Here is a 27,820-nt window from a genome sequence, read left to right as displayed (position 1 = left end):
AACACAAAACTGATCTCAAGGCTTCACTTTGGGGTTTGTAGCTCTTCAGCTTTAAAAGCAGGAAAAAACTCAAAAACTCCTGTATGTATTTTCGATGTATTTAGTAAGCTGGGAGTCATTTGACACCGACTATAGCTGGGAGGCTGTGATTGGTCAATTAGCATCACATGACACCAAAATGTTGCCCCTCTTTCTGGGATTCTCTCAACTATGGACGTACAGCTGGAAGTTCAGGCATCAACTCTACTGTCTTTCAGTTTTGATGACCATGATCAGCAAAAGAGGCAATAAAAGATAGAAGATAATTTCATTTATTCAAATGTTAAAATACTTATAGGATTGTAAATTTAAAAAAAGAAACAGAACCGATCAGACAAGATTACTGAATCTGGACAAAATGACTTTCATGAGTCACTGATCAATCACTCGAGGCAGATATATGGCTCCAGATGATCAATTACTGATCGAGCCCAACAAATGCATTCATCAATATCACAACCATGAAACACAACCGTGGCTGTGCGTGACCAAGTGCCTCCAACTGAAGAACAAACAAAAAAAACACTGAAAACAACAAAACACCAATGTTCAGTTTTTGCTAAAAGCAAAGGCAGAGAGCTTAGACGAGGGATCCAATGACTTCTTCTTCTTGGCACTGCTCTCATCCGCTTCCACTTGTCCATTTTCGTTATCTGCTCCTCCTCCTCCTCCTCCTCTCGCTGCCTCTTCTTCTGCTCTCTTTCTCTTCTTTACATCTGCTGTGTCTGCACTGTGACCTTTTGCTCTTTCCGTCCAAGACTGAGTGGGGAAAAAAATGCACATGAGATGAACACGCTAATAAAAATATGTTATATTCACACAAAGCAGAGTGATGCTCATTCTTCCATTTCCACCTACATGATGGTGACTATAGCGACTAAACACATGGACTCACACGGACACTCAGCCATGCACTTTGAAATTGCATCCTGTCATGTATAATCACTATTGACAGGCCGCCTCTCTTCGGCCTGCTGGCTCTTTTCCTCCGCTGCTTTTTTTTTTTTCCAAGCCCAAACAAAAGGCCTGGATGTAATGGAGCTGCGATGAATCATCAGGGCTGCTGAGTGGACTAACACACACACACACGCACGCACACAAACACATGCACACACACACACACACACACACAACCTCCAACACTGTCCATTATCCGCACGCATATTCAAAAACGTATCACCTTTGCGGCCTGATCAATACACGCCAGGGCTCTTTGGCATTTTTATCGCATTTACACAGAATAATGAAATTGGGAATAACTGGTTTGTCGCAACCCGGGCCATAAAACAAACGGCTCCGGATTACAATACATTCTGTATATGGTTCCTTTTAAAGTGCCAGACAATCTAAACGTTTGGCATTCAAAAAAAATCCATCCAATAACAGATTTGTTCTATGAGTTTATCAATCAAAACAGGGAATGGAACAAAATGTATAAAATCTCATCTTTGATAATTGGTTAATCATCAATTTACTGTTGGAACTTCTGCTGTGATCCCATCTCTGTAAATAGAATACTCTAGATTTGACTGATTCTGACTTAACCATTCAATGCAAATAATGCTTAAAGACGGAGGGGGAAAGGTCACACTTGTTGTTCTGTGGACCGGCCAACTCACACACATTATCATAAGATCAATGCTTTGTGCCCTTACAGCCAAAATGCGGCAGAAGAGGTTCCCAAGCAACAGGCGTCGCTCTGCCCCTCCCCCTACTCTGACACACACACACACACGCGCACACACACCGACGCGGAAACATGGAAAAACGGAAACACGGACACACAGGACCCGAACACAGGGACACACAGGACACGGACACAGGGACACACAGGACACTGACACAGGGAGGGGTCAAAACACACATAGAAACCATGCGGTGTGGAGTGTCTGTTTATATTTAAATGGCTGAGGTTGGAGCAGAGCAAACCTTTTCATACGTGTTTGCAGGACGGACATTAGCCAAGTCTGGGTGTAAACAAAGTGACACGTAAGTAAGAGAAACTTCTGGAATCTCTGTGCTTCAGTGCAGTAGAATCCATCTGCAGGATCATTTTGATGGACAGGTATTGGTGGTGTGAACTCCAATGCAATTCAATTCCAATTGTTTGATCATTGTGAGCCAGTGTTCCAAATGAAAGCACTTTTAAATCGAGGGTTCAGGTCACAAACATGTTGCACCCACCAGCCGCTGCTCGGCCGACAGCGTCCTGAAGCGTCCCATGGCCTCCTTGATGATGTCGGTCTCCTGCAGGTCAGGATGGTCGGCTGTGATGCTCTTCCTGTGCTCCTCCAGCCACAGTTGGAAGCCCGTCTTTGGCCTGGCGGTCGACCGCGTGACGCAGGGCGTGAGAAAGAAGCAACATCATTCATTTTAAGCACAGCACGCATTCTGTATACAACAGACAACTAACAAATCCTTTCCTTTGTGCATTGGTGAACTTTTTGGACTCAGGGCCGCAGGGACTCCCCCAAAAACCATCTGACAAAATGTACGTCACATGCACACACACACAGAATGCTTTGGCCCTTCACCTCTTATTTTCAGTGTCGTCTGCAGGTGGGGATGGCGTCAGGTTGCCAGGTTGCTTCAGCCTGTCCACTGCCGGATCTGTGCTCTCCTGAGGTTTCTTATTGGCTGCCTTAGTGCCCGTCATCTGCAGCAGAGTGGACTGAGTCTGGACAGAACACAGGGTCTGGATTAGAAGTCTTCAACAGCTTGGACCGGATTAGAAACTGCAGAAAGTGTGTGTGTGTGTGTATGTGTGCGTGAGTGCGGTGTGTGCTGTTACCTTATTCTTCGGCCTCGGTGGCAGAGGTTTGAGGACGGGGGCTTTGTTGGTTTTCCCCGCTGAGCTGCTGTGGGGAGCCGACCTCCTGCTGGACGACATGTTGTCCAGGATGTTCCTCTCTCTGGGCTGAGCCGATGTGGCGGGGGATTTGGCCGAGCCGAGCACCTGCGCCAGACGTTTACAACATTTACCGTCTCTACCCCATCCACAGGGGGACGATCCAGACACATTGAATAGTGACAGTCCTTACCTTGAAAGGGTTGACACGTCCCTCTTTGAGAACTACAAAACAAATTCAATACATTAGGATTTATAAAAAGGTAAGCAGGAAGAATCCAACTCAGGCTTTAAGTGATTTGTTCCCGACAGTCTAACAGGTGATCAAATATCAGCCAGGACAGCGAGTTATGGCCATATAAGAGTCAAATGGAGCAGCACATTGATCTGTTTGACAACGATTTGATTCAAAATTCACCTGGTTTGAGCGCCGGCCTCTCAGGTGACTCTCCTCCTTTAGCAAATGGATTGAGACCTGCGGTGGATGAAGAACAGAGCAGCATTATTCTGTGTCTTAAACACACGTCAGAGCTCAGAACTGAAGAAACGACAGTGTACGTTTTCTGCTTTCTGTTGCGTCTCCGGTCTCCATCTCCTGTGCTTCTCCTTCCTCCTCCTCCTCCTCCTCTTCTTCTCCTCCTCCTCCACGTCCCTCTTCCTCCTCCCGATTGTGTCTGTTGCTGTAACGGCTGCCTGTGCTCTCGCTCTGAGCGTACCTGTGCCAATCACAAACCAGGAGTCAAGCTACTTTCCCCCGAAACATACTTTAAAAACAAATGTGAAACCATGTGATCATCAGAGTTCAAGTGGCACTAAAGATTGTTCTGTGATTCAGAATTCAGACACAGACTTAAGAGTGGATATTTGTCAACATTAATTGAATTTACGGTCCCACATTTGTAATGCTTTGAAGTGCAGAAACACAAAGCACCGATCCACTTCTGCTGCAGCACTTCACTGCACACTGAGAGAAAACAGTGAATTTGCCTCTTTAGTGTCTCTTCCTATAAAGCTCTGATTGGTGTGTGTGTGTGTGTGTGTAACCATGCGTGTGTGCTGGTAATGTCACGCAACATTGTATTTCTCTTTCTACGTCACTCATGTAAGTCTCCACTAATTCACTGCAGCGGTCATACAATCAGATCCACTTTGACATTACCCAGAGGTCCGTCTGACGCTGGCGTAGTCTGGCTCCTCTTCCTGCTCCTCGGGCTCTTCCTGCATCTGGTTGGACTTCTCCAGGGCGAGCTCGCTGAGGCGCTGGGCGAGGGCCATGCGTCTGGATCGCGAGGCGTAACGGATGGCCAGAGTCACCACGTTGTGAGTCATCAGCTCCGCCAGCTCCATACAGCGGAACTCCCTCTCCAGCTTACAGGACAACTGCGGGGACAGAGTGGGTCACGGTGAAATTATCATCCAGGCAGAGAAGCCACTGTGGCAGCCGAACAAAAGCCCACACCTGCGGGGAAATGAACACCTGGAAACACGTTTCTGTCAAAGTGACAGCAGCTTTCATGAGTCACAATCAAGCTAATCGTTTGGAAGAAGTGCGGAACTGAGCTGGGTTTGTTGTTCAGGAGACAAGGACAACAAGCTGCCTATTATGAGACAAATCATAAGAAAGAAATGCAATGAATCACACTGAGGTAAAGGAGAAGCGAAAAGTTAACTACCAAACAAGTAAACACTTCACCTTTAAACCAGAGTCAAGTTTTATGTTAAACTGCTATCAGTAATCCTGTCTGGGCTGGTTTGCTTCAGATGGTTGAATAGCAGTATTCTTATGTCATACTTGTTTTTATTCTATGAACAATGAACATGAATGTTTGTGTTTGTGTGTGTGTGTGTGTGTGTGTGTGTGTGTGTGTGTGTGTGTGTGTGTGTGTGTGTGTGTGTGTGTGTGTGTGTGTGTGTGTGTGTGTGTGTGTGCACTCACAGCAAACATCTTCATGAGCAGCTCCTGTTGCTCTTTCTGGGCTTGGCTTTGTCCTTCCTCGTCGATCTCGTAGCCGCTAGAGGACAGGAAGCTGTAGTGGTTGTGGAAGAGGAGCGAGCGCCAGAACTGCTCCTGGAGGAGGAACGGAGACGGGGAAGCTGAACGGAACCGAGCACTTTAACGTCAGATTTCAGATGGTGTTCACCTGCGTGTCCTGTCTCACACACCCATCCATCCCTCACACATTCACACTGTGACAGCAGAGATGCGGTGCAGGGGTGTTTACCTCCATCTGGCCCTTCTCTGTGCTGGTCTGGCACAGAGGCAGCTTGAAGGGCAGGATGGCCACGGCGGGCCTGGGCAGGGTGGGGGGGTACCTGGAGCCTTTACAGGGGATACACCTGACGGGAGACAGACAAGCCGGGCCGATAAGCAACAAAACTTTTGTTGGCAAAGTAAGTTAACATTGCTACAGACCAGCAGGTGGCGCTACAGATCACACAAATCAGAGAGCACACAGCATTGAGAAATCACCTGAGCTGCTGCGGACTCTCGTGCACTCCAACCACCCAGTAGTGATCCGATCTGCTTTTACAGGTGTCTGTGGTGTTACACACTGGCGTCCAGGTGTTTCCCACGGAGCGGTTCAGCATCCGCACCACGCCCTCTGAATCCACATAGCTGGGGGAACCTGAGGAACCAACACACACACCGTTTTCCTGCCTGCACCCATCTGACACGCGCGGGAAAAAATATCATCTTGGGCGCGGCGCCTCAGACTGACCCTCGGCAGAGAATCCCAGCCAGGTTAGGTGGGATTTGTGGGAGAGGGGGAGGGGCTCGCCGTGGATGACCTGCCTCTTCCTCCGACCAAACTGCAGCAGCTGAACGGCCAGGGCTTGCTGCCCGTCGAAACCTGTGGCTGATGGAATAGACGCAAGATTCAGTTTGCCTGAACAGAAAACAAGCTTTGTTCTTCTGGATGCTTTGGCCTGATTTTTCAGTAGAAATCCGTAAAACCCAAAAGCAATGACCTTTAACCCCACACCCGATGCTTTTACCTCGATGGTAGACGATGAGCAGCTGCTCTCCGTGTGCAGCCAAGCAGACCACAGGCCCCGGCAGGCTGAAGACCTCTTTCTGGATCCCTCCAACAGAGAAGAGACGAAGCATCAGAGCGCTGGTGGCGACGGCGGCCCAGCCCTGGCCCAGGCACAGCGCCCGCACGTCTTCCCCTTTCGGCAGGTCCACCATCCACTCCTTATTGGTGTCCCACGAGGAGAAGTGGAGACACTGCAGCTTACTGGAATACAGAGAGAGCAACAGGTGAGACGGGATTTCTTAATAATTCAGCGACGCATCTGTGAGAGCTGCGGACATGCCTGCACCAATTTGCCAGTGGAACCTGATCTGAAATGCTCGAGGTCTACCTGGCCAGGTCTTCTGTGCCGGGACAGGCGAGCAGCACGGCCTCCTGGGAAAGATCGGCCATGGTGTGACCCAGTGAGTTGGTGAGGTGCATGGCATGATGCACGGCCGTGTCGTGAAACTCCACGTCGATGGCGTTGTCCTGCTCGTCATTGTAGCCTCGTACGATCCCCACAGAGTTCCACATCTGAGACACATTTGGGCATTTAGTAAGAATGGAACAGGGAATGAAGGTTTTCTTATTTAATGACATATATACACTTTCTCACACACACACGCGCACGCACTAATTCCTACCATGAAGCGGTGTGTGAGGTGTGCAGGAGTGGATCCTGGCTGAAAAGCCTTCTGAGGAGGCGTGGGCAGGGGTCCCTCATAGACGGGCCGCATGGGCGCCAAGGGGACAGCCGGAGGCGCAGTGACGCTGCCTGCATCATCGTCATCCTCGTATTTAGTTTGGCCGAGCTTAAGTGAGCCAGTGTCTGAAATAACATCATGCATGTAAATAAACCAGCAAGTCACTCGCACACACACACACACACACACACACACACACACACACACACACACACTCACACACACACACACACACACACACACACACACACACACACACACCACTCTCTCTCTCTCTCTGAACTTACCCAATGAGTTTTCATCATCCAGGAAAGCCCCTCTGTTCCTCACTCGCCCTGTAGCGGGCATGAGGTCATCGTCGTCGTCATCAGCGTCGGGCCGGACGATGGCTTTTTTGGTCGGGGAGTTGGTGTCGCTCAGTCCTTCATCCATGAGTCGATCGTCATCGTCATCAAACAGGTCGTCGTAGTCTTTGGTGGCTGCTGCTGCTTTGCTCTCCTGTAGTTACAAGGTCACAACTTTAAGCCACAATCCTGGATCTTTCATTTGAGACCACCGTGCTTAATCCACTGATAACCTTGCTCTGTGTTGTTCCTGCTGCCAAATGACGATGAAAACCAGAAGCGACTTAATGCATTTAGATACTGACATACAGTCGCTCCAAGCGTACACACACTGCACATATCCGTGTTATCCCAGCGGTACCTTGGTGATGGAGGTGGAGGTGCGGAGTCCCTCCAGCAGGCCCAGGCAGCCCTCTGTGTCTGTGTAGGCCAGCTGGCTGCCTGATGGGTGCCACGCCAACCCGCACACAGTGTATCCTTTCTCATGCTTCTGCCTGCAAACACAACCAAAATCACTTTTCTTCACTGAGGACTTAAGACAGTTGCCCTGCCCTTTGGTCAAGAGGTCAAAGGTTTCGGCCCATTTTAAACCCGGTGTTCCTATAGTCACTTTTGTGTAACTATGACTCTTTGTACTCAAGGTAGCTCATAATGTCACTCCGTCACTGCTCAGCCTGGTTAGATGGGACTTAAGGGCACAGCCATCGTAATCTGGTACCAGGACAAACACACACTAAAGACACTTATGAGGGCGGGGGGGCATCTCAGTCAGGTCGCCAAAAAACTGTCAACTTGTGCCCCATTTCTGGCCCGTACCTTTCCACACACAGCTTGCTGTCCACATCCCAGACGGTCAGCGCCCCCGCCAAACTGCCAGCTGCCAGGAACTTCCCACAGGGTGACCAGGCCACCACGTTTATGGGCTGAGGGAGGGGGAACAAATCCTGTTTAATGAGAATCATCTATGAAATGAAGATGCGCGTGTGTGTGTGTGCGTGTGTGTGTGTGTGTGTGTGTGTGTGTGTGTGTGTGTGTGTGTGTGTGTGTGTGTGTGTGTGTGTGTGTTGACCTGGACCTTACCTGTGTGAGCAGATCATCAGACAGAGTGCTCACATGATCCCAGGAATCTCGCACATACAGGTGCACCTTGGTCTCAACAGGAACGGCTAAATACTGTGTGTACGCACAAAAGAAGGAGTTAATTTCTGGTTTCCTGTGTAGTCAGTAGCAGACATCAGAATGAGCATCTTTTAAGAACTGACCAAACTGTCAGCTTCATTCAACTTTGACGTAATAAAGAGTGATGTCACCACTGACCTTTGCCACCCTTGGTTGCCAGGCCAGACGACACAAAGACTTGGCATTGCTGATGTCATTGGATTTCTGCAGCACCGGCCAGCTGACGGCCTGAGTCTGGACGAACACACACGGGTCAGTATGACACACAGGTCACAGGGACACAGCAAACAGCAAACTTAACAAAGAAGACTTCAGCCAAAGTACCTGCTCCTCCACGTTCCACACCACCACAGAGCCGTCGCAGCTGGCAGAGGCCTGAAGGAGAAAGTAGTTTAACGCTCAGATTGCTTCACCTTCATATGTACACAGTTCTATTTCTGCCATCACGGAAATGTTAACCAACCAGAAAGTCATCTTTTGGGTCGAAGCTGACACTGAGAACAGGAGCGTCGTGACCCCGGAGTGTTTTCTGCTGGCTGCTGTCTGCCACCTCCACCACCTTAACCAGGAAATCACTGCGGAGGACAGAAACGAGGAACAAATCTATGTAGGCTGAATGTTGTGAGATCTGCATCACGGCGAAGGAAAGGAGGGAAACGACAACGAGCAGGCAAATTGCCAAGTCAATGAATAGGAAAAGCAAAATAATCATCATTTCCATCGATATCTGCCAGGATAAGGATGCAGCATCCTCTCTCCCTAACGGCTTCAGGTGCCTGAAATGTCACAATCAATACCGCGGCAGAAACGACCCGTCTGAAAATAGCAGCATCAAGGAGGTGTCGTGCTCATCGTCTTCATTGCCGTGATAAACACGTTTATGGAAAAACAATTCTGGTACCAAACAGACATTTATGTCCAATCAAGACTAATCATAAACCAATTTAGTCTGTGTGGTGGGAGGAAATCGGTTCAGGCACGTCACCGAGTCCGGCTCACGTTGCACTGGAAAAACAACGCTGGACCTTATCAGATCACAGTCACCGCTTATTCGCAGAACACAAGACCAGAACGCAGGCAGTATGTTCCACAAGACAGATTCTGCAGGAGAGCCGGGGAGGATTAAACGTGGCGGCCGCCATCTCTCTGCTCCGCTTCCCCTCAGACTGAACCATAATGAATTTCTCAGACTGATCCCAATATTACTGTGATAACATCAGTTTAGATACATCAGACACGCTCCCAATAACAAGGCTGCTGGGGGGAATCTCCAGATGAAATGGAGGAATCTGCCATCTGCTGGACATTCTCAGAAAGAAATTGCAAAGATGATTACATTTCTTCCTATGATTAAAGTCCTTAACGCACTACTTTAACACTGTCACACTGCATATTCCTTGTTCGACTGAGCTCATACTGGCAGTCAGCAGCACATAGCACACAATGCCTTTCCATCCCTTGCAATTGCCGAGTGCTACAGTGCCACTCAGTGGACAGTGTAAGACAAAAATGGACATGCAAAATTGGCCTGGTGGCTTTAAACCTCTGTGGATGTCTCAAAATGAAGCCATTATTTAGTTGTGTTCCTGTGTTAATGTAATTGTGCTTGGGTGTGTTGTTGTGTTTACGCAGGGATCTCAGGGCTTCACCTCGTGGATGCAGTCACACATCTGTAGTCAGTGGGTGAGACACAAGAAGCGTTGTGGCAGTCCTTCATTGGTTTGTGGCAAAAGTATGTAAATGAGCAGGGTAAGAATATTTAAAATGCGGGAGGGGGCTCTCTCCTTGCTCCCTTTCCTTCGTGTTCCACTCTTCTCTTCCCTTTGATCACCATTCCTGGTCTGATTTACATCATTTCATAATCTTTATCATCTTGGGTCTTCTTTTACATTCTCTCAGCTGTTGCAACTATAACTGTTATGTTAACCATCAGCTTTTTCCTTCAGGATTTTCAAACTGATGGTGATTTGTAAAGGCTTCCTTGCGTTCTCCAGTGGTGTGTGTGGGTACCTGGAGCCTGCAGCAACCCTGGAGCCGCTGCTGTTGAAGGCGACGTGTGTGGCGTTGGTGGTAAATCGGGTCAGGATGCCGTCAGGATCTCCGTCGGGAAAGGTGTGGATCTGCACCGTGTTGTTGGAACCCGCCGTCACCAGTTTAGCATTCTGTGGAAAGCCAGACATACAGAGCAAATATTATCTCACCGTCACCGACTGCTGAGAGAGAAATACAATAGGACAAAGATGAAGCCTGATTCAGAGCTTAGGAGAATCTAACCTTCATCAGCTTACAACAGAACTATTAAAGGACGAGTAAGTCAGTAGATTCCAAAGTGACCAAACAGTGACATACAAACTTCTACAGTAGATTAGATTAGATTACTGACCTACTATGACAGGATGTTGTGTACACAGTGCAGTAGCCAGTACACGGCCTACCTTCAGTGCCAGAGCATAAGCCTTTTCCCCAACATTGATGGACTTTGGGTCATCATCATCCAGACTCTCCCATATCCGAACATCTCCGTCACTTCCACAAGTTACAATGTACCTGAGAGAAAAAAGGAATTGAGGGCAGAATTTATTTCCGATTTTCCGTTCAATTCAAACCAACGCAACAAAATGTAACGCATCACCACATGTTTTTACTAAGTACTCATTTTTAATCAACTTATAATTCTTTGGCATGAAGATCACCGTTTTACCTTATAACATTTGACGAAACTTTATGTTTACATGGATTAGCAGCTACATCACTTACAGGAAGACTCCAGTTATTGGTTGGGTACTCATTAAAGCATATTGCACAGACTGAAATTAATACATTTCCTTAAATAGATAAGTGCCTCTGAAGTCACTCTATTCATACATAAATAAATTGAACTAAGCAATGACAGAATACCCGCAAAAGCAATAAAGCAAGGAGAAGTTGATAAGCATTAGAGTAATTGTAAACATCCTCATACTGTTTTACTGGTTTGGACTGGACAGTAATTTCATGGTGACATGTCAGCAGATGTTGATGTGTCTGTGATGAACAAATGTTAACCTGTTGATATTTTGGTCAGGCTGTATTAAATGTGATCATAGTTTGTAGTTTCAGTCATAAACCTTACCTAACTTTTATATTGACCACGAGTGATCAAAAAATGATCCATGTAACAGGCTGCACATAGCGGTGTAACTTTGTATGGCTGCTGTGCATGAGCTATCCATCCATGGTCTGTATTTGTTTCTAAGTATAGTATCATTAAAGTGAGAGAGCTCTGTGAAACCTGTTGACATTGTGACTTATTTACCCCCATTTACTCTGTGACTAGGCCTATATTTAGCACAAATAACCCATCCTTTTTTTTGTTCGTGCGTAAGGACTTTCCATATTTACGTACTTCCCAGTGTCATCGAAGCAGACGTCCGTGTGTCCCTCAGAGTGTCCATACCGCATCGGTTTCCTTTCACTGGGCATTTTGACAAACTGATGACCAAACACACAAAACACATCATTGACACGATCTATAACCACAGCAGGATCATGACACACATCCAATGCTGCCCGGCTCTCCTCTTTTGCGTCTCTACGGTGTCATAATCTGTCACGGACGGCTGTGACGCTTTAGCTGTGGCGCTAACGCTAACGAGACACAATGTAGCAACATGCGCTAAACACCACACAATAAGCCATTTCAAACTCCACGACGAGAGTGTGAGTTGGGGTGTGTTTCTCCTCTCGGAATAAGTTGAGTTAAATACGAGGTTCTGACTTGAAATGAGTGTTAGGATACCGTAACTTACAGCTTCTCTCGTTCGCTTTGCAGTCTCGATTCCTCCCCCCAAATCTCCCGCGCGGCGTTGAAAACAAGGAGGTGTAGCGGCACACAGCTCCCGCCATCTACGTCATGACGACACAACCTAAGCCCCACCCACATGTGAGTAGTCCTGTCTTTCGGGAGTTTGAACTCACTCACTCACTCACCAAGGACTTTCCTGGCCTGCATCCCCCACGTGTTTACATTTCAGCGGCGTGGCACCACTTTGCACTGACGTATGACAAGAAAAAAGCCTTTCATCCACTGAGGTGAGGGTGAAAGGTCAGTGCCTCATTTAAGAATCAATTATTCAGTCATTTAATGATTTACTTCATACACACAGTTAATGCACACAATGTGTTCCTGTTGACTGTTTCAGAGGCTGGCAAAGACGGTCGGTCTGCCTTTGAATGATGCTCTGCTCATCTCAGGGGGGAATTTAATTAGCGCAACAGGAAGTACTCTGCTGGCAGACAGCTGGGTGTCTAAATATTACATCACTGAAATCTAATAGCACAAGAATTAGTGAGGACCACTGTGCATTTGTGTGTGTGTGTGTGTGTGTGTGTGTGTGTGTGTGTCATGTTAAGTATTTATTGGTTTCACTCCATATATGGATGTATGCACGAGGCCTGGGCTAATATAACACAATATAACATCAATATTACATGTATGTGGTTTGGTAAAATCAACTAATATGGCTCCTGAGTCTGTCAATTCATAGATAATGGTAATGGTTGCAAAAGACCAACTATGATTTTTGCTGTAATATATACTGTATATGAAGAGGCCAAAATTCAGCAGTGACACAAAATCATCACAAAATCATTATGAAAACTAAAAATACATCTTTTAATTTATCCTAAATATTCAAGAATTAATCAGAATAATTGGGGAATCATCTCTGAATGGGGTTGGTGGGCAGGACTTAAATCTGTGTATTTGTGACTTTTGTTCCCCAATTTTTCCATTTTGTCCATTTCTCTTTCTTGCGTACTGTTTTCTTCCTAAAAGTTTCTTACCCTAAAAGTGAAGGGTTAGACAGTTTGTTTTTTTGTTGGTTTGCTTTTTATATTAGGAATAATATATATACTCCATCCCAGCCAGTTTAGTATTGGTCTTATTCATGTCCTTATCTGTCCATCATCTGAGCTGAGACGCTGGCATTAATCGTGTCCTTTTCAGGGGGCAGGCTGAGGTTTTACTCTAGATGGAGGATTTTAGGCACCATTAACCTGTCTGGCAGCACACTTTGTGACTGCTTCTGCACCAGTAACATTACACCAACCTGAGAATGAGTCATTGATAGAAGAGGCTGTGTGAATGGCATTTAATACTTTGTGTATCTGTGTGGTGAATATCATATATGCTTCCCACAGGGCATCACAGTGATTCCAACACTGTGTGAACAGTCTCATAGTGTGCACCACTCCACCATGTAAACACATTTCAAATTACAATGGTTTTGTGAGATACAGAGGCACAATTTATGCTGAAATATCATTTTACAGATGCGCTAAAATCAGATGGTGAATAGCAATATCAATAATTGTGATTATACTGCCATCTTGTGGCTAGAGAGAAAAGAGCACCCTCTATGAAAAGAGTTAGATCTGAAAGTGGTAAAGAGGTGTACAGTTCATTTAAAGCTTTCTTTAATCTCTCTCTGTCACCAATAAAGTTGGGAGTTATTAAATCTGTTTTTGTTAATGTTATTCAGGTCATTAAGTCATTTAGTCTATGATTGAAAATCCCAAACATTCATAGCTGTGACATCATTTCAAACTTTTCATGTTGGGTCTATTCTGAAACCTTTTTTTTGCAGTAGGTTAATGACCAAAAACAACATTGTGAACTGTTTTGCTGTGTAAAACACACACACACACACTCACATTATTGCACTTTCCAAAAAACTTCTTTTCACTTAACAACAGATTCATCCTTTTTTGTCATTAATTTCCTTGTATGTTTGTCAGTGACATGTAGCTATCAGGTGACCCAAGTTTAGTTTAAAGCTATTCAACAGTGTACAATACAACTCTTCAAGGGTTCCACCTGAGGCATCAATGCCACGTTTTAACACTGATCATGTTGAACTCATCGATATTATACCATAAACATGAAAGGAAATAACTAGAAGTAGAATATGTGAAACTGAGACTGAATGAAATGGTAAACTGCAAATTCTTGACTAAAACTTTATCGATATTGAAATGATCGCACTTGTTTTCTTAAAAACATTAGATATAAGTAACCTAATTACCAAAATGAGATATGGAACATTTTGCAGTGTACATGCTTCCTGTCTTCAGTTTACTAAGCTCTACCCAACTCAACCTTCCCATTGGGAAGTAAACGTGTTGGGTAATCCACCAGGCACTGTTCAGCATCTCAAGTATTGAAGAGAGATGTAATACGTTTGTACTTGAATAAAAGTACAATTTGTTGTGTACAGTGTTTAAGCATTTCAGCTAAATGGCAGTGTTGGAAACTATCTTTTACCACCGGGGACGTCCTCACCTCCTGTCCTGAGGGATCCTGAAGGACTTTCTCATCTTCCATCAGGGAAGAGGTCCAAATCTTTACTCAGTTGGACAATACATGGAAATATTTAATGGTATGGTGTCATTATCTGAGGTTAGAGATCTCTTGAAAAAAGTCAATAAATCTTTTTTTTCTCCACAAAGCCCCTTTTTTTCACTTCCTCTGTGTCTTACTAGATAGAAGCATGTTTTGATAGCATATTTGCTGATTGACAGGTGCCTCAGCCTGCAGCAGACAGTTCGACCTCAGCTCCACATAAGGTCCTGTTTTATTAGATTTGATTTGGACTGGCTGCAGTTATTCATAAATCCGAATCTAGGCTCTCAGATGTCAATGCAGGCAAACTCAAACCTGCAGACATGGACAGTGCTCATTTGTTCTGTCTCTTGACGCATGACGATCAATAAACGTCTTAAAATACAGTCGATTGTTTGCTCTCCGCTTCTGCACTTTCTAGACCTCAAGGATTCCTAACAGCGAAGCTACTTGGATTTCATTGGCTATAATTTGGTCTCCTTGACAAATGGTCAGAGTATGAAGCCTGCTTCAGACTGTTACAGAGCACAGGCCCCTTCACACTTTATGTGGTACTGTCTGAGATAGTCCCTGAGCTGTGGAGGCAGTGGCAGCCTCTCAATGCCCTGGTAGGTGGTGCAGCTGCATATCAAAGCCCTGCACAGGTGCTGGAGGGAGAAAGGGAAGGTCCTGGGTAGAGGTCGCGACAGGAGGGGCTCAAAGAAGAGGCAGGTGGTTGGGTCACTGTAGTGCCTCAGCAGGCCCGTCACGCTGGGGTCCCGGTACATGCATGGGTCACGCACATCAAAGCTGAAACGCTTGCCGTTCTGCTCAATACGTGCATGCAGTGAGCGGCTGTATCGACGAAAGCTGACAGAGAAAAGGAACTCATCCTGTGCAGAGTCCCGGAGCAGGAAGGTCCCCTCTGGTTGGCCCTCCAAGAGCTCCTCTGCCTCAAAGCGGTTCAGCACTCCCCAGTAACAGGAACTGTTGTTGATCTGGAGCAGATCTGGGACCAAGATATAGTCTGTGTGGCCACAACGGCCAGCTGCTCCTCTGTGTGGACAAGAAGGATCCCAGTCCTCCAAACTGGTGCTTCCAGGCCCAGGGGAGCAGCTGATATCCTCCCATGAGAGCGGAGTCGCTGGTGGGGATGATGAAGAGGATGAGACATTGGGTTTGAGAGTAGCATCCAGGCCCTTGATGGCACCTGGGTGGGTGGCATGGTTCTTAATAAGGTGCCAGCAGCGGGCCAGTTCAGACTTGGGTGAGAAGGGGCACTTGTCCTGCATGAGCTCTGAGACGTGGATCTTGCGTTTGGACCAGAAGAGCACAGAAAATGGGCGTGCAGAGCCTGGAGGGTGGTGATGATGATGGTGGTGATGGTGAGAGCGCAGAGGGAAACATTGACCCACTGCATCCTGGAACTTCTGCCGCAGGGAGCGCCGAGACAAGGCCTTCCGGCAAACTACATCCATGTCTGCAGGCGTCAACGTGTCCCCCAGAGCGCTGCAACTACACTTTCTCTCTCTGCGTCGCCTCGGGCAGGATGTGGACCGGACGCCCAGCTCCTCTGTCCCCTCTGGCTCCGGCCCTCCGGGGCTCGAGTCGTTGCGGGAGCTCCTGGAGCGTTTCTTCCCCCGCCAAACATAGCTGTCGGCACTCCAGCTGCGGAGGCCAGATTTGGGACGAGTATCTGAGCCTCGTGGCTTCTTCTCTGACATGACAACTTCTTCTTCTTCTTCCTCTGTGACACAGTGACACAGTGTGAGTGACAGGACCAAGCCACATCTCGTTAACACATTAATGAAGACAATATGAAGACAAGAAGTAGGAGTGCAACACATCACTGAAACAGATCATCTGGTTTATCATGGAGATAAATGTTGACATGTATGAGGAAGGACAGACAGACAAAGCTTTGTAGTTTGTAGTTTTTGTAGTGTTTCTTCTTGGGATGTATATGGTGCTATAAAAACCCTTTGAGAATTAAGAATGAAAATAATCAATTGCAAATCTTAAGAGGCACACTAGAGAGTTTATTGTAAATTGCCAGGTCTTCTTTTTTTAAATCATTACTATGGTGTTTACAAATTAGATGTTTCTTTTAGTTAATACCTTAATCAGAGCTCTTCAAGAACTTTGTTCTGTTTTTGTTACACAGTTATCTTATCATTTGTTTGCAGACTAATCAGCCATAAGAATTTGTCAGTACCCGTAGTATTGCCAGGATTTTAATGAGCCTCTCCAGTGGTAACAAATCAAATTATGCCTGCAGAGTTCCCAAACAGTCTGCTGACAAAAATCAGGCAGCATAAAATCACATTTTGTAAAATTAGAGAAATTGGTCTGTTCACTATTCTTACCTACTGAAGATGAATGCACGATATAGCTTCCCTTTGGGGTAGTTTCAGAAGGACTGCTCCAAGTCCATGTTATGAGGAGTCATTCACTGAGTGACCATCCTGCAGCCTTTCCAGCTCCAACAGACTGCAGACGTTCTGCTTCCTATATAATTATGATGCCAAGTCCCAGAGGGAGCAGCAGTTTCCTCTCAGCCGGGGCCTGTCTGAATGAATGAGAGGAGGTGGAGCGAGGCCGATATGGGAGTGAGTGTGGAGAGGCGTCTCCTCTCTCTCCTCCCCTGCAAAGCCTGTACACACCCACTGAGATCCATCTGCAAAAAGAGAACAAAAAGATCCAGAGAACGAATGAAACCAAGAATTATGTTGTTTTATTTAGAAACTCGTACAGTACATAGTGACATCATTACAGAAAATTACTAACTGATGACTTCAGTGTAGAAAATTCCTGATTCCATAATTATTCTTAAAGAATATGGGAGTTTGTTTTTATGCTGCATAAATATTGAAAATTATGGTCAGTAATAAGTTTGTTTAAGTCTCGAAAGACATTTTCAAAAATAGAGAAAAATCCTGCCACATGTAAAATGAAAAAAGTCCAAGTGTTTTTGAGAAACGCCTCAAAAAAGGTGTCATTTTGTTTCTTAGCCGTCATGATTTAAAACATGAGCCAGCTCAGATCTGTGCCTGGCTCATCAACAGTCCACAAAGAGCTTTTGCATGGTCTATTAATACTGGCAAGGATCACTGTTACCCACAATGTGGTTCACTACAAACCCCACCATGCACTATATTAACTACAAACACCTCTGCTCGTTAAATAATGAATAATAAATGCAAACTACTAGAGACAGGAATGACTGCCATAACCTGTGCGTCTGTTGGATAAACCACACCAACCCAATGAACCGAACCAAACCTAGTGCAGAGTCTCTAGTCCTCAGTGGTGTCCCGCTCATGCAGTTTGGTTTATTTATTTATTTTTGAGTTTTTGTGCAGCAAACTGTGATGACTGATTGCACCTCACAATCCCCCACTGAGGGAATGCAGCAGGGAATTGATAATCAAACAAAACAAATAATATGAAACATATGCATAGATGCACATTTTATTGTGTAATGCGATGTCATATGAGGTTAAAGTAAATCATTATTTCTCAGATTTACTAGCAGCCTATCTGGACTTACCCACACTCTGGATCATTAACCATTCAGCCCTGTAGAGGAAACATCTGAGCATTTTAAAAAGCTTTGCTATTGATTAGAATACTGTTGATTTTCCCCAGTTAAAACTTCCAATGAGAGCTGAAAGGACTCCAGGTGATGTCATACTCACGGAGTGGAGATGACATTTTGGAAGATCTATAATTCATGAAATAAATAGAACATCTCTCAGATAAATAAAATGACTCCCACTGCCGCTTTGTGTTGTGTTTGTGTGTTTGCTAGTCTAATAGATAAAAGACAGTCATCAATAACTGTCAGACATCTCAGATAATGTAGTGACACTCAACTTCCTCTTCACTGAATATTTAATGATCTTCACATTATCACCCAGCCCAGTAGAAGGATAAGACACACAACCAGATCAATTAATCTGACTGGAAAAAAACATTGACTCAGTGTGCTGTTCAAAGTTTGCGTGTGCAGGTTCAGCAGCTCCACCAAAACCTCATGAGGTCAGATCAGTTAACAAATAGGGATGAAAGCCACACAAAACTCTCATTTTAACCTTTTGCGTCCTAATTGACCTCACCTGCATCAAGCACCTTTGGGATAAACTGGGCAGCAGCTTGATTGACAGCCAAGATTGTGGCATCGTTGGCTTATATGAAGGCCCAAACTCACTTACATCCATCTTCCTGTCGTGCTCCACCCACCACCTACACACCTTGTTTGACCAAGGCTCCGACTGCAAGATGTCTTCCAAGCTGTTCTGTCCATGAACCCTCCCAATCTCCCTCTGACCTGAAGAGGATTCCTTACGTGGTAGCTATCACTGAAACATCTCACTGGCATTTAAGGATCTTGGAGGATTTACAAGAGCTTAATACAGCTGAGATCTCCTTGCTAGATTGTGGCTTCATTGTGGTGTTGTGTATCTTCCATTATTGTCTCTCCGGTCTCCAGCTAAGGTTTCTTAGATATTTTCCCCCCACATACTGTTTTTGTCTTCCTAGAGAGCTCGAGCTGGGACTTCTTTGATGTGTTCCCTTTGAGACATTATATATAATATTGACATGTCTTGTATTCATACACCTTGTGTTTGTGGTCGTGTGTCGGAGAGTTGTGCCTTCAGCCAGCAGCCACTGAAATCCAGCCGTCCCATTAACCTGCTTCCTTCAGGACTCGACTAGGGGCTCGTATCAGTCCACATTACAGAGGCATCGATCCCATGAGCTGCATAGTATACAGGAGCATGCATGAATTATTAATGCAGCTTTGAATGAATGACGACTGCAGCTTCAGCTCTGCTTATGTTTTTATAGTTTTACATTGTCCTTTATACGGTCACGCACAGAACTGTCTCACAGGTTTGGTTTTACTCAGCATTTATAGCTGAAACCAGAGGTAAGAGATGGACAATAACAAGTTACTGCAGTCTATTTCAGTGTACTACTAAAATACTGTAAGAATTTTACATCTCTAGGTCTTTATGCTTCTACTCTACTATGTTTCAGAGGGAAATATGCTTCTGAAGTATACTTAGTAGTTACTTTGAAAATGAATGTTCTACATAAAATCATGCTGTATATTAATCTACAACCCAAACCAACCCATCAGTACCATCCAGTGGATGCAGAAGTTAGACTCAGTGGTTCCTGGATGATAAACTACAAGTTACTTTAATAATAATTAAGGAGGTTCATCATAACATATAGTTTTGATAGTTAAGTACATTTAAGTAATAGTTTTACTCAACTAAATGTTAGCATGCCAAACATTCCCTTCCATGTTTGCACTGGGGATGTCACATTTAAAAAATAATTCTTGTAATTTTCTTTGGAAGTATTTTATTTTTCTATTTGTCTAAGTTTATTAAGGATGAATTCATCCAATCACAAACTTACAATTAATCAGTCAAACCCAGATCGTTATAGCACAACATGGATAGAATAACTTTATCTAAAGTTTTCTCAGATTCTTACTGCAACAGATGTACACAAAGAGGTATGAAACATATGAACAAATACAGGCTATAAACTTACTATCCCTTTATTAAGTGCAAACAAAAGAAAGAAGTTCATTAAACATAAATGGAAAATATGTCAGGCATGGCTGATGTTGATGATCATCTCTCTCTCTCTCCCTCTCTCTCTCTCTCTCTCTCTCTCTCTCTCTGTCTTCTGTCTGTCTGTGTGTGTGTGTGTGTGTGTGTGTGTGTGTGTGTGTGTGTGTGTGTGTGTGTGTGTATGCTCATGTGATTTACAGAGATGGTAAATTGAATCAGTGGGGAGTCTCTGGCTCCACTGCTCTCAGTTGTTTCCATTGATCTGTATCAACAGGCTCTCATTACATCAAAGAAAGATTCCAACATTTTTCCATGCAGCAAACTGAACTGTGAATCACTACATATCATATCTGCGGATATAAGGCTTAACATTTCCTGCAATACATGTCTCAGATGTTTGAATGCAGTTTGGGGCTTCAAAATGGATTACTGGCAAAACAAAAAAAAGTAAGCAGTACAATATGGAAAATGCAAATAATGAATAAACACATTCAGAGATTAATGAATCAAACTCAGAGTTTTCAGTACATTCAAATCTACTTTTAAAGAATTGAACAGATATGACATTAACATCTGAGGCCAAACAGGTTCCAGGTAAAGCCTTTTTCATGGTTTGGAGGAGATGAAACTCTGAGGGGCCAAATCAGGTACCATCAGCAGGAGGCATGGGACATGATATACACAATTTATTGACGTCTATCAGGATGGAACCAGGATTTTAACAAATTCTACAGAAAAAATGTTCTCAAAAAATTACATGCTGCTGCTTTAAACTTAATCCACACAATCCACTTTTGGCTTCAGCCTGACTGGGCTATGGCAAACCTGATAAGTATTAGAAACTACATCAGCAGTATGAGGGATGTGACTCATCTCTGGAGAGTAATTGAGTGAAGAAATGACAATTGTTGTTCTGTCTTTCCCCAGCTGCAGAGATGTCACACACCGTTTCACCACAGCAGCACCACAGACAGTGCACGGCTCTGTGTTTGGCTGCCATTAAGATGTCGACGGCCTTGGATATAATCTGCTGTGGACATGTGAGCTGCTGTATCAGCTTTCCTCAGGGGAGATTTATTTCTGCCTGCAGCCGCCAGGCTTCCCGCAAGCAAGGTACATCCAACCCCCACCTCCTCTGGACTGCATGTTTCTACTCTGTGTCGCATTAAAGACAATGTAACCAAAGACAGACCGGTCACTGAGCTGACCATGGCTTAGCACACACACACACACACATGCACACACACACCATTATTGCTATATCATGGATATACTTACACCACTGCTTCCCCTACATATGTACCGATTTTCTTGCACGGCAGATAGTGGATATGTGGTTCTGGTTCCACATTTTCCATTTGTGCTAGATACATGATTTTTTTCTATTCTTGCCCAATTACTGTACAGTCAATTACAGACACACACACACCCACCCACACACCAACACCCCCCCATACACACACACACACACACACACACACACACACACACACACACACACACACACACACACACACACACACACACACACATATACAGCCATTTTAAGAGTTTCCACTTCACCTAAACTGTATGTGATTGGATTGAGGGAAGAAAGCCACTCAGACATGGAGAGAATATCCACACGTAGGCAGCACTAAAGCCAGAGATCGATTCCATCCCAGGAAATTCTTCTTGCTTTAAGATGACATTGTGAAGTTCAGTGTTGCCCCACCACCAAATATATCAGGATGAATAACGAGGAAATGTACATAAAATAACATTCAAAACTTAACTTAAAGTCCAAAGTCTTTTATTCAAACAAATCTCACCGATATTTTACAGACAGGCCCACCAAGCTTCCCCTCAGTTCAGACAGTGACATTATGAACTATGTTTCACAGGAAAACCTCAGAGGAAAATAATACTGAGTTTCTTGATACACAAGGTGAATAAAATTGGAATAAAAACACAGATGAAACTTGTACTACACAAACAATATTTCATCTGACTCATGATCTCACAAATCATGAGCTTATCTAAAATCTGTTTGAGTTTTTGGATGTATCATCTCAGGCTTTTAGTCCATTAACTTCAGCTGCTGGTGCATTTCAGCAGTATAATAATGTGATACTGTATTGATCCTTGTAGGAAATTGTCTTACTTCCACATCCTTTTCCAGGAAGGTCAGGGGTCAGGGTCAAATATGGCACATCATGCAGCTGGTGGAGGTTGGGTGTTAATGACTGCGCTACCTGGTTTTCTCTTTCAGCTCTTAAAGCTGCTTAATGCTTGATGCAGAAAGGGGCAACAGCAGTCCAAATTGTGTTTATTGTGCCTCTCAATCAATCACTTCACAACTAGTATGAAAATTGTGGGATAATTCCAGTCATCCCCACTGGATACTGTTAACCTGTCACCTCTCATACAGCACTTACAGAAAAACGGTTTACCCACAGATTGCAGGTTGTCACTGACAGACTGCCTGTCAAATTGCTCAACAGCCACTCTGTCTCCTGCAAGCACTGGCTCATATCCTGCCTGTCTCCTGACCTCTAATGCATGGAGAGTGTATGAGCGAGTGGAGGGGGTGGGTCATTTGAAAAAGCTTGTATATCTCTTGCTGGTCATGTAAACATTTGCAAAGCCCTCCAAAAATCAATATGAGAGAGGAGAAATTCCAGTAACTGTGTGTATGTGCACGTGCAGCTTGTCTCACAGCGGAAACACAGGCCCCGGTGACATGAACATACAGAGACATCAGACATGTGCGGTGGGTCTGATCACAGGGTTTGGCCTAACTTTAGCCATTCAGCGAAATGAAATCTGCATCCAAGAAAGATTTTTTTTTTTAAAGAGCTGAATCAGCTATTTAAACATACTTTAACACTGTTCTTTCATCATTCTAAAATTCTAAAATATTATGAGATTGGTATTTTAAATACTCTTTTTGCTAACCCTGATTACCCAGGACATTGTAACTACTTCCAAGCACTAAATCCATCACTCTCACTATTTCTAATATTTCCTCAGCATTGGCTCATGGTGCATTCAAACAATGAAATATCCCAAAACAAATGTTCTTCTCCTGGGTAGTCATCCCCATTGTTGTTTTAACATTTCACACCCAAAATTGCAAAGACAAATACCTCTGATTTGAAGAAGACTCCACCTTTGTCTGGATTATTTACAACAGCTAAAAAATTGTACCGAAATTATAAACAGATAACCACAAGAAAATCTAATCAGAGAAATATTGACTATGCTGTTGTATTCAGGCATTAATAATTCTGCAACGCTATGTATGTGAATTATACTTTGCACATCCCTGCAGCAAAAAGGCCCAGTCTGCTCTGACATAAATCTAGTATACTCAACAGCGACCTCTGTAGATCAGTACAGGAACTGTCTTTGAAGGCAGCGTCCACTAGATGGCAGCGCATGACCGAGCAGTTATTGAAACACAAGACAGTCACATTTCTTGACGTATTTAAAGTTAAAACATTGGTAGATTATTAATGTTAAGTGTTGTTATAAAAGTTGCTTTGCTTTTCTCATGTTTTTCTCTCAGAAATATAACACGATGTAGGTCTAACATTTGGCTTACAAACAAATAAACATGAATTATGCTTATATATAATTTCATATAATGTATGATATCTATGTGAGTGAATCACATCCTACTCTAGATTAAAATTTGAAATAAAGTTATAATCATGAATCCTTGTGTATATGTATGGAGTATGTTAGGCTTGTTACTTTTCAAATCTGTTTAGCACTTATGTATTTACATATGTTACCACTTTTTTGTTGCCTTTTTTGGTATTCCTTTTGAACTGAAACCATGTTACTGTTTTCGTATGTAATATAACAAACACAGATTCAACAGTGTGCTACATGTTTTTTTTTTTCGATTTTTGATATTTTTACTGGTAGACATGTGGTTCCATGGTGTAATGGTTAGCACTCTGGACTCTGAATCCAGCGATCCGAGTTCAAATCTCGGTGGAACCTGGTTGTTTCTTGACGTGCTCATAAATAAAATTAACGCCTGTTGAAGATTTTTGTTAAACTATTGGCATTGCACATTTTTTGATCCGCACGTTTACCTACAATGTCATTCTATGCTGCTATTTTTTGATGATTTTTCTTTTTTGATTATCCTTTTGCAAAGCACTGTTAATGATATTTGTACTTTGTTAGTCTTCACTGTGTAGTAACCTAATTATAGATATTTGGAACTGCGTCAAATTCCTTGTGTGCCTGAGCACACTTAGCCAACAAAGACAAGTCTGGTTCTGGTTTGACTTTGTTGTGATTTATGTCTTTGTTTTGTTCCTTCAGATAAGTTTTCTTTCTGATGTTCCTCTTCAACAGATGATAGTAATCCTTACGGGATTTAGCAGTCTGATTCAGCATTTCATGGCTCTCTTTGCTTACAAATCGACTGATTTTGAGCCTAGAACATTTTTGTGGAAAATAAATACATTTGTTGTAAATTGTAAAAAAGTGGAAATAATATACAACAAAGGATTATTTATTCTGAATATATTTGTCAAATGGATTAATTGAAATCCAATGTGTGTGTGTGTGTGTGTGTGTCCGCGCGCGCACGCGCACGCGCGTGTGTATACACGTGTAGCGTGTGCACGCGTGTCTGCGACGGGTTCCCAATCATAACCAAGATGGCGGCGCAGCGAAGCACCGGCTGTCTCGTTGCCTGACAGCGAGCTCACAGATAACGGTGACACCGCGGGAGGAAGAATAAGAGGAAAAACAAAACAACAAACCCCTCACTGACCGCCTCACCTTCTCCACACGGCCAGCGCGGGGATGTGACAGCGCCGGGAGGAGACACCGGGGCAACTTTGTGGCGGAATAAACTGACGTTCTCAGCGCGGTGAGTGTGAGATGATGAACCGTTAGTGACTGAATGAACGAACGAACGACTGGATGAATAAATGATGAGATGAGCGAATGACTGAATGAGCGAGAGGATCAACCGAAGGGGAAACTCTAGAGAGCCTCAATGAAATGACATCACAGTCTGAGAGTATTTTGTCTATCAGTGTCGCTCATGATGCTTTTGCGTCACGTTAACGGGATTTAACGACATAATTCCACGCCGCTTTATTTACTTTGTTTTGTCCACGCGTGTGCTGCAGGTTGTTTGCGTATTTTAGTTCCCTCACACGAACCTTCACTGCCCCCGCGTCTCTCTGCCCACTGGAGCTATAAATACCCAATAACACTGGGTGTCCTCTCGGTGTGTGCAGGGACATTTTAACCGCTTCCAATTTCTTCTCTCTCTCTCTCTCTCTCGCCTGGCTGTGTACATTAATGTCCTTCCTCACCTTGTTAGGATTTAATGGCCCTTTCCCTTGGTTGTGCTTTAAATTAATGTCCTCCTTCGCCATGTTATGCTTTAACCCCCCCCCCCCCTCACCTGGTTGTCCAATAAGCTTCCACCTTAATCAAGGTGTGCAGCTAATAGCTCTAAATGCTCTGGATATGTAGGTGAATGGAAAAGAGTGGACATGTCCTCCTGTCACTGGGATCTACGGCAGGTTTTATGAGGATGGCGGCTTCTTTTAGTGTGTATCTACTGTGTGTGCTTTTGTGTGTGTGGTTGTGATTTCAGTGCCTCCTTCAGCCTTTCTTGTGGTAGGCAAAGCAGCATTGTGTTACAGTTCCTTGTGGTTACACCCTCCACTCCATCAGAAAGCTCCAAATTAGAGAATAATGTGGTGTGGTTCAGGGTTCTGGTTTGAGGAATCGTGTTGCACCGTCAACCCTGATTGGCCAGAGTGGCACACATGGACCTTGTGTTACCAAAACACACAATGATTTCCATTTGCTGATGCTTATCCAGGTCCTCGCCGTGGAGGTAGAACTCTTTTGCAAAGCCCTCCAGATGTGTCTCTCTCTCTCGAGCCACATCTAACAGCTCCTCCTAGGCCATCCTGAGAAGTTCCCAGACGACATGGGATATAAAATGCACTCTGCATATTCCGTGGTCAAATCCCCGGGTTGGACATTCCCGGACTAGTTGCGCAGGGAGGTGTTTGGGAGGCTACTGGATGAGATGTCCGAACCTCCTCAGCAGACTTCTTTCCAAGTGAAGCAACAGGGTAGACAGCGACGGAGGCCTGACATTCTGGAGCATTAGTTCCCTAAAATTCCCCCCATGTCTTAGTGGTGTCACACAGGACAGGCAAGTCTGGTCAAATCATATGCAGTATGCGACAGAAATACTCCAGACCTGTCATTTGGAAACCTCTGCTCCACATACCAAGAAGGTAACCTGAATTGTAGTCTCAATGAAATCCGTCTTAAATCCACTGCTTAGCCATGTTTTCCTTTTCAAGTGTTCCTGATGGACATATTAGCTCGTTGTGCACATGATGGACAGGGTGTATTTTTTTGTCTTTTTGCCTTGTCTGTTCTTGTTCATAGGACAGAGCTGGAATTCCAAAAAGGTAGAAGTATTCCCACTGGATGGTGTTATGTCACACACGTGAGCCACATTTGTGGTTGTATTCCTTTTCCGATGGAGGAAGAGGATTCATGGCACTGGCAGTGAGTCAAAGATCAAAGGACAGACGGTGTGTGCCTAGTCGATACCACACTGTGGCTATTCCTGTAATCTCGCTTGGTCTTTTCCTGTCAGTCGCCCCGGGGTTAGTGTCTGCCGCCTGGCTATAACTGAAACCAAGTGTCCTCTTATGTGTCCGTGATGCTCTTTAAACCCTGATGCAGATGAATGTGTGTGTCCGCTCAATCAGCCACAAACAACCTGCCAAAGTTCCAGTCCCACCCTACAGTGCCCTGTGCCCTGTTCACTTATTTTTAATTTGAATAACAGCTTCTACCAAAGCCCCTGAGAGAAAATTCTATTAAGACTGGAGCTTTGGCTCTTTGCCTCAAAGTGGGAATCTGATAATGTAGCTCTGCAAAACAAAAGGTAGCCAACTGCTTTGTAAGGGGCCACACTAGAAACTGAGGGATTTGTAAAGAGCCAAATTCTGTTATGCCTTAAACTGTATTGGTATCACTACATTAGAATTAGATTGTGGGGAACAAAGTCTAGCTCGTCTTTTTCAGCATTGGCAGTCTGTCAAATAGCATGTTGATGTATTGAAGCATAGACCAGAGCTGCACACTACACCAAGTTCCCTGTAAACCAACCAACCATTCTGTTCATGTATCAATAGATGGAAAATTGGTAAGGAATTGAACAAACTTTATTTTTTTAACACCAGTAAACTCACACGTTCCCTTGACATTTCCTTCAATCATTTTTCACAAACATGGTTACTTTGAATTCATTTGGTTTTCTAACACACTGTATATGGCTGAGGTGGAAATTGTCCCTTCACTACTAAAGAGTATTAGACTTAACTCCAATAACATTTGCTTCTACAGTTCCAGTGTAATAATGTATCCGCAGTAAAAAAAGCCCGATGGCCTCAACTACATTGGTTCGTATTGTACGTGTCATCTGGATGCTCAGAGTGCTACATAGTCAGGGATTTTGCTGAAACTGTCCAAAAAGGGGAAAAAAGCAAAGCAGGATTAGAGGTTCCCAGGGACTCCCACCCACAAACGGTAATTAGCTGTAAGCTCAGAGGACAGAGTGTCTGCAGAGAGAAAGGCAGGATGTGGCATCTGGTGTGAGAAGAGAGGATTTTGGACGATTCAGGATCAATTTCGTCCGTGGAAGGGAAGCTCATACTTTCTAGCTCATGAGTACAG

At 44.3% G+C, this 27,820-nt stretch overlaps 3 protein-coding genes and 1 non-coding gene across 6 annotated transcripts in view; 2 read left to right on the top strand and 2 right to left on the bottom strand.

Annotated features, from left to right (window-relative positions):
• Positions 1-394: 394 nt before the first annotated feature.
• On the bottom strand, positions 395-12,013 carry wdhd1 (WD repeat and HMG-box DNA binding protein 1). The gene is made up of 26 exons (XM_076146902.1): positions 11,920-12,013; positions 11,517-11,602; positions 10,567-10,678; positions 10,142-10,293; positions 8,595-8,706; positions 8,456-8,506; positions 8,270-8,365; positions 8,033-8,125; positions 7,769-7,875; positions 7,314-7,446; positions 6,896-7,106; positions 6,549-6,733; positions 6,254-6,438; positions 5,885-6,126; positions 5,608-5,745; positions 5,358-5,514; positions 5,110-5,224; positions 4,824-4,955; positions 4,047-4,267; positions 3,446-3,603; positions 3,306-3,362; positions 3,081-3,112; positions 2,831-2,995; positions 2,574-2,716; positions 2,224-2,359; positions 395-798 (listed from the first exon to the last, which is right to left on the bottom strand). The coding sequence occupies exons 2-26, from the start codon at positions 11,591-11,593 to the stop codon at positions 589-591; spliced, it is 3,420 nt and encodes a 1,139-aa protein (XP_076003017.1). The 5' UTR covers positions 11,594-11,602; positions 11,920-12,013; the 3' UTR covers positions 395-588.
• A 3,018-nt stretch (positions 12,014-15,031) lies between these two features.
• On the bottom strand, positions 15,032-16,216 carry socs4 (suppressor of cytokine signaling 4). The gene has a single exon (XM_076147002.1). It carries the CDS (start codon positions 16,214-16,216, stop codon positions 15,032-15,034), a length of 1,185 nt encoding a protein of 394 aa, XP_076003117.1.
• Positions 16,217-24,007: 7,791 nt separating this feature from the next.
• Positions 24,008-24,079, top strand: trnaq-cug (transfer RNA glutamine (anticodon CUG)). The gene has a single exon. It is a non-coding gene; the product is annotated as a tRNA-Gln (tRNA).
• A 665-nt stretch (positions 24,080-24,744) lies between these two features.
• The window catches only part of LOC142996002 (C-myc promoter-binding protein-like), a 36,556-nt gene continuing 33,480 nt past the window's right edge, over positions 24,745-27,820 (top strand). For 2 of the 3 annotated variants that reach the window (XM_076146872.1, XM_076146870.1), the window contains exon 1: positions 24,745-24,965. The gene's annotated coding sequence lies outside the window, so the exon portion shown is untranslated. Of the gene's footprint in view, positions 24,966-26,000; positions 26,365-27,820 lie in introns of those variants that run through there. The other variant, XM_076146871.1, reaches the window with a different exon arrangement.

Source organism: Genypterus blacodes, unplaced genomic scaffold (genome assembly GCF_046128005.1).
Source record: "Genypterus blacodes isolate CSIRO-AG114 ecotype Tasmania unplaced genomic scaffold, CSIRO-AGI_Gbla_v1 ptg000036l_1, whole genome shotgun sequence".
Classification (NCBI taxonomy): Eukaryota; Metazoa; Chordata; class Actinopteri; order Ophidiiformes; family Ophidiidae; genus Genypterus; species Genypterus blacodes.
This window is presented reverse-complemented; position numbering and strand designations above follow the sequence as displayed.

Excerpts from the sequence above, each read along its gene's own strand:
- wdhd1 (XM_076146902.1), bottom strand. The coding sequence starts at position 11,593 with ATGCCCAGTGAAAGGAAACCGATGCGGTATGGACACTCTGAGGGACAC. Across the intron at positions 8,707-10,141 it reads AGGGTTGCTGCAGGCTCCAG|TGATTTCCTGGTTAAGGTGG; the intron begins GTACCCACACAC and ends TGTCCTCCGCAG. Across the intron at positions 8,366-8,455 it reads TGTGGAACGTGGAGGAGCAG|ACTCAGGCCGTCAGCTGGCC; the intron begins GTACTTTGGCTG and ends GTGTTCGTCCAG.
- socs4 (XM_076147002.1), bottom strand. The coding sequence starts at position 16,216 with ATGTCAGAGAAGAAGCCACGAGGCTCAGATACTCGTCCCAAATCTGGC.